Genomic DNA, 9,054 nt, shown 5'->3' with positions numbered 1-9,054 from the left:
TCATCAGACAATTTCAAATTCAGACATTCCAGTTCTAGGATTACAGTGCAGGACAAGTTGAAGTGAAGTGCCAGGAATGCACCACTTTCAGTGTTAGGAATGCACCACTTGCAGTGTTTCACTGCTTTACTTTTGAGAAGTAAGAGTTCTTAGGAAGCAGAGAAAGGGCTCCTGATTTCTGTCAGAGGCCAGCACTTTGGGAACTACATACAGATGCAATAACAACAGAACTCTACTTCCTCAAAAATATTTCCCGGAGCCTTCACATGACATCCCTAGCCAAAGATATATCTCTTTGGTATCTTTGTTGTGTTAACCCTTGTCAGGTGTTTCCTACATTAATTGTCTCTCTCTCTCTTTGAATCTGTGGAAACTTTTAACATCAGTCTCGTCCAGGGGCAATGAATTTCACAAATTGACTATGCGTTGGGTGTAGAACCACCTTCCTCTCATTTATTTTGAACCTGCCATCTGCTGAATTAACTTGATGTCTTCTAGTTATATTGAAAGGGACAGCAAACTATCAATCCCTTTTCACACTTTCCATGACACTGACATAGAGAAGCTCCATCTCAGACAGACAACTCATAATCTTTGTCATCCTTTTAGGAACATTTTCCATTTCCTCAACACTGTTTTGAGATGGAGGGATCTGACAACCTAATAAATTAGAGGCATGTGCAATTTGGATTCAGGCAGCAGCATAATTATGCCTTCTGCTTTTATCTTCATTCCCTCAAAGGTCCCTTCTGACCTTAAATTTTATGGTTTCGACCAATTCTGAGCATTATGCTGGCACTCACAGAATTATATATTACAAAGAAAAAAGATTTTTTTTCTTGAGAGGCAAAGACTAGATCAGAAGATACCATTTCTCTGTGAAGTTCAGATTGCCTCTTTTTCTTTGCATGTGCATCACTTTTCCTCTTTTGAATTGCATTTGCCATTTTAACACTTAGTTTCATGACTGTCTCCTGCAGCTCTCTGCATCATCCTCATCTTTTCCACACTGAATAACTTAGTGTTATCAGTAAACTCCATCACCTTAGTATTAACCTCTTTTTCCCAGTTTATTTATAGATATTCCAAATTGCACAAGCCTTGACCCAGCAAGGCTGTGCTGCTAATTCTTCCACTATGAAACCTGATGATTTGTGAAATTCATTTTGGAAGTTCAAGCTTTCTATATTAACCAGCCACCCATTCTTCGAATACTTACTAGCTCCTTGAAGAAAACTCCGATGATTTTATGAAGCATGACTTCCTTTCACAAAAACACTTCTCTAGCATATCATGTTTATCTGTGTCTGCTGTATTCCATCTTACTTGTTCTTACTTAATACATATGGTATATCAGGCTTACCAGTCAGTATTTTGCCAGATCTTGCTTGGAGACCTTTTAAAGCAGTGGTGCCCCATTTACCACCTGATGATCTTGGAGGTCTCTTCCAACCTGGTTGATTCTATGATTCTGTGATTTAAAAAACAAATGACTTTACACTTCAGTAGTTCAGCTATTTCAACCTGTGTTTTTTCTAGACTCTATGGCTGAATAAATATAGTCCTCAAAATTGCTCCTTTTGTCTCTTTGTTCCTTAACATCATCCATTAAATTTTTGATACAATATCTACTCTCAGACTAGTCTGCCAAAAAGTGTCTGCTATGGACACTTCCTTAACAATGTCTTCAGGTAATAGAATTGCAAAAAGAAAATCATAAGGTAATATTATTTCCATGGTTACCTGAAGACTCCCAAGAGACCAACTGTTATTTGGAATAAACTCTTGAGTTGCTCCAGTCTGTGTCAGAGGCTACAACTAAATATGACCTTCTAATTTCTCTGCCTAATCAGCTGAGGCAGTGCACTAGAGGAACATTAGGCAGTTGTAATCACAGCAGGAAAATCTGGTCATAAATTACTAAATCATAATCTGTCTAACTTCTCTCCTGATTACATCCACACTTAGTAAGACTTGTATGCATTAACCTGCCTACTGATTAAATTTAGATTACTCAAGTATGCAACTGTTTAGTTTATAATTACACATATAAATCTCACCTAAACCCTTTTCTTTGTTTCCTCTTACAGTTTGAAAAGAATGTTTACTTACCACAGCTTTCTGGTGTGTGTGAATTTGTAAGACCAAGTTCCCGAGTCCACTTTCTAAGTGGAAGAGGATACTGAAATAGACAGGGAAAAATCACTTTCTGATTCACCATAACCAACATTTTACATTTTATGCAAATTAAGATAAAACTCTACTTTTTCCCTTACACGATGGTGGAATTAACTCTCCAGGTATGTCATATTGTGCAGCAACACAAATAATTTCCTCCACAGCAAATTTATGAGCAGTAGCTTGAAACTCTATTTGTCACTAAGTTCTATAAAACAAAACAAACAAAAAAACCCCATAACAACGCCCCCCCCCGAAATTCTTTACTACTTTCTAATTTTTTTAGACTAAAAGAAAAGACAAGAGTCCTTTCAGAGCAACCCAAATCAGCACTTCCCAGGCCTCCTCAGGAAGCAAAAAAGCTTAACTTCCTCTACCTCTTAGAATCAAACAAAGTCAGAGATTGCCTAGGAAAAAAAGACCTTTATGATCATCAGTTCAATCATTAGGCTAACACTGACAAGTCCTTGAGCAAACTGTATCCATAAGCACTACACCTGCAGAACTCTTAAAACCTCCATGAGTATGGACTCCACCACCTCACTGGGCAAGCTATTCCATTGCCTGAGAACCCTTTCTCTGAAGAAGTTCTAATATTCAACCTAAATTCCCCTTTGTGCAAGTTCAGGCCATTTTCTCTTGTTCTATCATAGAATCATAGAATAGTTTAGGTTGGAAGGGACCTCAGAGATCATCTAGTTTCAGTCACTTGTTGCTTGGTTGCACAGACCAACTTAAGTTGTGCCAGTGGAGTTTGGAAATAGGAAAAAAAATTTCCTGCAAGAGTGGTCAGGCATTGGAACAGGTTGCACCGGGAGGTGGAGGAGCCACCGTCCCTAGAGGTGTTCAAGAAACGTATGGACATGGCACTTAAGGATATAGTTTAGTGGTGATGATAGCTGGGTTATGGTTGGATATGTTTAGCTTAGAGACCTTTTCCAACCTCGATGATTCTATGACCCGCAGGTAGCCTGGCAAGCTCAGCACAGCCGCCCGGACAGCTCCGCTGGCCTTCGCGGCGGGAGGCGCTTTCCAAGGTGGCTCGTGGGACCGGCGGAGCCCGAGAGGGCAGCCAGCGGCTTCGTGACCAGCTGTCCGTCCCCCACGGAGGGAAAAAAACTCTAGAATCTGGGCACGGAACGGGTAAGTCTCCACGCCCTGACGACAGCAGGGGATCCCGCCGCCCCTTCCCGAGTCACCCCCACTCCGAGCCAAGTCAGCTGTGTGGCGGGGTCCGACGGGCGCTCGGTGGCAGGGGGAAAGGGATGGCACACTTCTCGCCGCGCTGCTCCCCACCAGGTATTCTCTCGCTTCCACCAGCTGCCGAAGTTGGCGTCGGGCCCAGGCGAAGTTCGCGATGCGCGTCCCGAGGCGAGGGCAGCAGCCCAGCTGCCATCCCGCCACCCCTGCGCCCTCCCGCTGCGGGCCGTCCCGCCGCCCGTCCCACCGCCCCTCCGCCAGCCCTCGGCGCGCCCCTCCGCCCGCCGCCCCCCCGCGCGGCTTGGAACCGCCCCCGCGGCCTCGGCGCAGGCGTCGGCCGGTGAAGCCGACGGGACAGGAGGGTCAGCGTGGGGTGCGGGTGGTGTTTGGAACGACTGCGGCGAGCGGAGAGGGAGGCTGTCCGGCCGCTGTCGCCTCTCATGCCTTCACGGCAACAAAGAGCGCGCTGAGCGGCGGGCGGAGGCACCGGGCCCCTGGCTTTGCCGGCGCGAAGGGCACCGGGAGACGATGGCGAGGAAGGGAGAAGCCTCCACGCCTCTCTACGGTGAGCTCCCGGGTTCGGGGGCAAGGCGAGCCGCAGGCAGCCGATGTCCGTGCCTGCCTCTGGCCTGTTGATGCTGCGGACGTATCCGGCGTGCAGCAGCACCAGAGTTTGTTTCCCTGAGCGGATGCTGGGGGCGGGGTGGGCGTCGGGACCCCGCGGAGGAGGGGCCCCGCAGGCGCCGGGCTGCTGGCGGCTCCGCTGCAGCTCGCCCGGCCGCAGGAGGCGGGACGGCCGGCTCCGGGGAGGGGAGCCGGCGGGCGCAGAGATGGGGGCGGGCAGGGCGAGAGCCTCCGCCGCCTCCCACTCCCCGGGAGCAGGTGCGTTGTAGCTGCTTCGTACGCGCTCCAGGGTGGCTGGGGCTGTGGTGCGAACCCCCGGGGCGGCGGGAGGGAAGGCCGCTGGGTGCGGGGGCCGGGCCAGGACAGGCCGCGCCGGCCGCTGGGCGCAGGGGGCTGGCGTGTAGCGCTGGAGGCTTCATAACGCGGAGCGCTGTACCGGGCCCGTGAGTACGCTGGCTGTGAGGCAGGAGCTCGCCGCACCGGTGGCACTTGTATGGTGCTGGTGCTGGAGGAGTAGGGGATGGGAGCTCTGCCGGCGCAGTCGGGGTACCCAGGCTGGATCCTGCTAGCCAGCGCGACAGGAAGGTCACCGGGGGCAGGACTCATCTCCGTGTTTGAGCTCTGCGTTAATTGCTCCTTAGAGGCAAATATGTTTGCGACAGAGGACACGGGGCTTGCAAAGCTGCTTAGCTTGTTCGGAGGTGTTGTCACAAACCCGATTTCCTCTCGGCGTGCGCGAGATTTCATGGCAGAACTGATCCGCAGGGTTGAGCATAGCCCCGACACGGGGCTGAGTCCCGGCGCAGCCGGACGCTGTCCGCTGCTACCCACACGGGCTGCCCGGGCTCGCTGCAGCGGCCTGGCCGTGACACCGCGGGTGTGCTGTGCTGCGTGTGACAGCTCGGAAAACTCTGCTCTGCGGTTTGCCGCTGTTCTCTGAGCCTTGGTCAGACCGAAGGGAAAATCACAGATCGGCTGCCTCCCGAAAGGGAGAAAAACAGCCTTTAGCAAGGCGACAGTAAGCCAGAAAGAAATGGGAGTGTGCCAGAGGTGAGATCTGAATAGGTGAGTCAGTAGTTAGTTAACTTCTGAGGGAATCTGTGCCTAATCTTGTAGAATTCGAATGGTTTTGCAGGTTACTGCAGAGGGAGTAGGCCTAGGACCACAGATACCGGCACTGATGGTAGAAAGATAGGCATGGGACTATTTCAAAGAAGAGCAGGAATGCAGCCTTCAGGAAGGGAAAACGCCTTTTGAATAGGGTTCAGTAGGTACTTTGTGTGCCTTCTCGCGTGCTGTTGATAAGCCAAGAACACTCTGGTGAGAAAGGCATGGTGAAGTATGAAGCGTTGCATTTGCCACAGTGCAAGCATTTTTTGAATTTACTTTCTCAAAGCATCTCACTGTGGTAAGAAAGAGTGGTTGTTTAGTTGCCCAGCTGGAGCGGGGAGGGCAATGTGTCTGTAATTAACTTGTGGTTCTCAGGAATTACTAGCTTTTTTGCTCTTTTAGCTGTCTCATGTCGTTAGTGTATTTGCTTCTGTGCCATTTACTTATGTGGATTTTATTAGTGGTGATGTGTGTTGTGCCACACTTGCAGGAGTGTTAAGTGCTCTAGTTGTATTGGGAAACAAGACTTGAATTCAGATTTGTTCTCCCTCTTAGATCACGTAATGTTAAAGATTTAAAGACTTCCAAATTCAGCATATACGATATGGTTTTCATTTTCAAGTTAGGTTTCTGTAATAGTTTCTTGACTTTGTTTCTATGTCAGTAACTATTATGCCACAGGTATATTTTTCGGAGGTATAGGTGTCTTAAGCTTCTCTCTTTGGAATCTTGAGGTTCCTAATTCATAAACAACAAAGGCAAATTCTCAAAGGTTTTGATCTTTTAACTTGTTTCATCAGTCTGATTCTTTAGAAAAGGTGAGTCAGATGGTGGTTGGCTCCTGGAACAGTTCTATACCCACCTCAGATTTCTCTCTGAGGTAGCAAGTGTTTCCTCAGGTGAGTGGTTACTGGGAGTTAGAACAGCTGCTGAAAGCCTGAGGTGATGGGCAGAATGGTTGATTGTTAGTGGAATGTGGCTTTGTAAAAGGCTTTGAGAAGCCCGTCTGCGTTTTGAGAATTGTTCCGCTTAAGCACTCTCTTATAACTGCTTTGTCTGTCTGCATATATGTGTGGGAACCTCTTAGTGGTTCCTCAGGTTTAAGCTTCGTTGGGATAGCTGTAAGATGGCTCCAGAACTGCATCAAGTTCTTCCTCAAAATGTGGGAAGGTTTTGTCAAGAACAGATGACATTGACTTTATTGAGGCCTCTTGCTCCAGCAAGGGACTTCCAAATAAGAAAAAACAAAGTGCCAAACACAAAACCAAGGAGACTTTTAAAAGCAACACTTTATAGTATGTTTCCTGTTAGTTATTACTGCAGACAGGTCTCTTTGACTGAGAATTTATTTTTTATCATGCTGTCTTTTTTTCCTCTGGTCCTGTGGTAGTGGCCTCCACAATGTCCTTGTCCCAGTGTCTCAGTATCCAAGTGGAAACCAGTAATAAGTGGTGTCCATATCGGAACCGATGGTCTTTAATATCTTTGTCAACAACAACAGAGAATAGGATTAAGTGTACCCTCATCAAGTTTGCAGATGACACCAAGTTGAGTGGTGCAGTTGATTTGCTAGAGGGAAGAGATGCCATCCAGAGGGGCATTGACAGGCTTGAGGAGTGGACCTGTGTGAACCTCGTGAGGTTCAAAGAAGGCCAAGTGCAAGGTGCTGCATCTGGGTGAGGGCAATGTCGGTTACCTGCACAGGCTGGGAGATGAGTGTTTTGAGGGCAGTCCTGTGGAGAAGGACTTGGGGGTGTTGGTGGGTGACAAGCTGGACATGAGCTGGCACCATGTGTTCCCAGGTGTTGGGAGGTGTCTGGGGCTGATCCCCAACAGCATGGGCAGTGGATGAAGGGAGAGGCTTCTGCCCCTTTGCTCCCCTCTGCTGAGACTCCATCTGCAGTGCTGGGGTCAGCACTGGAGCACAGGACAGACAGGGACCTGTTGGAGTGGGGCCAGAGGAGGCCACAGCAATAATGAGAGTGCTGGAAGCCCTCTTCTGTGAGGCCAGGCTGATAGAGCTGGGGTTGTTCAGCCTGGAGAAGAGAAGGCTCCAGGGAGACCTTCTGGTAGCCTTTTGCTGCTTAAAGGAGCCTGCAAGAAAGATGGAGAAAGGTTTATTTTACCAAGGCCTGTGTTGATGAGATGTGGGTACAGATTTCCCAGAGAATCTGTGAATACCCCATTCCTGCAGGTATTCAATGTCAAGTTGGATGTCTCCTAGAACAACCTGATCTAGTGAAAGATGTCCCTGCCTGTGGCAGGGTAGGGTTGACCTAGGTGATCTTGAAAGATCCCTTCCAACCCAAAACATTCTATGGTCTTTATACCACTTTGTATTTGTATCAAGCAGCTATTGTCCCGAGTTGTTTAAGTGATTAAAATTCTTACCCTGTCCCTGTAATTTGCATGGGTAGTAATTGAATGAAGGAGAAAGTGATGTGTTGGCTTTAAATTGTGGTGAAATTCTGGACAGTAGGTAATGAAATGGAATTTCATGATATGTTCCAAAATTTTCAGTTAGAGGAGTAAATTCCATGAGTGCCAAAACTCAGGAAGCCATTTTTCTTATGCTCTTGTCTTGTGACTGGTTGGCTTTGTTGTCAGACTCAATCAAGTTTTGTGGGGCATTTAGGCAATAACTTCCTTTCCTCCCATCTTTGATTCTCTACAGTTTAATATAGTGTTTGCTTAACCTTTCATGCCTCAAGGCACATGTAGAGGAGTCTTTCTCTACCTCCTGCTGATTTTCTTAGAACATATTTCTTCCGACCAAATATATTCTGTGGTTCTCTGCTTTCAGGCTTGTTTAAATGCATATTTTCATAATCTGTCCTCTTAAGGCTTTAAATGCACATTGACTGCAGTAGGGTGTGGTATAAATACCTAGGCAGTGTTAAAGACATGCTATTTGTATGGGACTATGGGTATTTGAAAAAAATGCAGAGTGTTTACTCAGTAGCATAGGTACTTTCCGAACAGCAGTGTGGTTTATTGTTCTGTGATGGAGGTAACTGGGTGTTCTTGGTGTCTTGGACATTTGTGAGATTTCAGAAGTGTCTGTACTTTGGTGATAGTGATGCCCTCACAGAATTCCTACGTCGTGCTGATCTCAGAAACAGTTTAAACATCTGTTCCTTGTTTGGATTAGCATGGAGACTTTGATGTGATGCTTTGGATTTATAAAACTAGGTGCATTCTAGGTTTTTGGAGTGGTCTTTAACAGATGACTGGAGATATGCAAACAGTACTGCAGTTACATTTACAAACATCTCCCTTGAACGCAAGGGTAAGTGCTTGCCTTACTAATATAAGTAGCTGAGTTGAATTTGTTGTATCTTCTTAAAGCATGAAAAGTACTGCGTAGCAGAAATGGCTGGGTCAGTAAGTGAATAGGCAATAAAACCAGTAGGATCTAGTCAATACAAATTGCTCGTCTAGTAGTCTAGTATTTCTTTATATTTCCTGAGCCAAATTAATTACTACACTTTTCCTGTCCAGTTAAGATTCCAGAGTATGTGAAAGCATCCAGACTCTGATTTTATCATCTTTTAGAGCTTGGATATTGTATGTCTTTCCGTTTATTGCCTTAAGCTGAGCCATTTTTGGGATAAGGTTATTGCTCAGCCATGAACAAAGATGATGCAATCAGAGCGTCTTTTAAGTAAGAGATCAGCTTAACTGTTAGGAGTATTTTACACTATTCAGTTGATTATTTATTGCCAAGCATTATGGCTGTCAGTGAACATTACCCAGAAAAAAACATAGTTTAATAAGAAAAGCCTCTTCATGACTAAATTATTTTTATGTCTTTTAACAAGCAGGATATTAATATGCAGTTGAGGATAAATTCTGTCTGCTACCATACAATTTAACAGTGATGTAATGAAATTAACTCTGACCTTTGCCTAGTCATCTGCCAGATGAAGTAGAGCAGTTTCT

The 9,054-nt window shown here is 46.5% G+C and overlaps 1 protein-coding gene across 4 annotated transcripts in view; it reads left to right on the top strand.

Annotated features, from left to right (window-relative positions):
• Positions 1-3,687: 3,687 nt before the first annotated feature.
• SLC44A5 (solute carrier family 44 member 5) overlaps positions 3,688-9,054 on the top strand; it is an 89,386-nt gene continuing 84,019 nt past the window's right edge. For 2 of the 4 annotated variants that reach the window (XM_064147520.1, XM_064147522.1), the window contains exon 1: positions 3,688-3,943. In XM_064147520.1, the coding sequence (XP_064003590.1) occupies positions 3,907-3,943 (37 nt within the window). In that variant the 5' untranslated portion in view covers positions 3,688-3,906. Of the gene's footprint in view, positions 3,944-4,133; positions 4,261-9,054 lie in introns of those variants that run through there. The other 2 variants (XM_064147519.1, XM_064147523.1) reach the window with 2 other exon arrangements.

The sequence above is a fragment of the Pogoniulus pusillus genome, chromosome 8, assembly GCF_015220805.1.
Source record: "Pogoniulus pusillus isolate bPogPus1 chromosome 8, bPogPus1.pri, whole genome shotgun sequence".
Taxonomy (NCBI): domain Eukaryota; kingdom Metazoa; phylum Chordata; class Aves; order Piciformes; family Lybiidae; genus Pogoniulus; species Pogoniulus pusillus.
The sequence above is the reverse complement of the archived record's forward strand: the minus strand, read 5'-3'. Positions and strand labels throughout refer to the sequence as shown.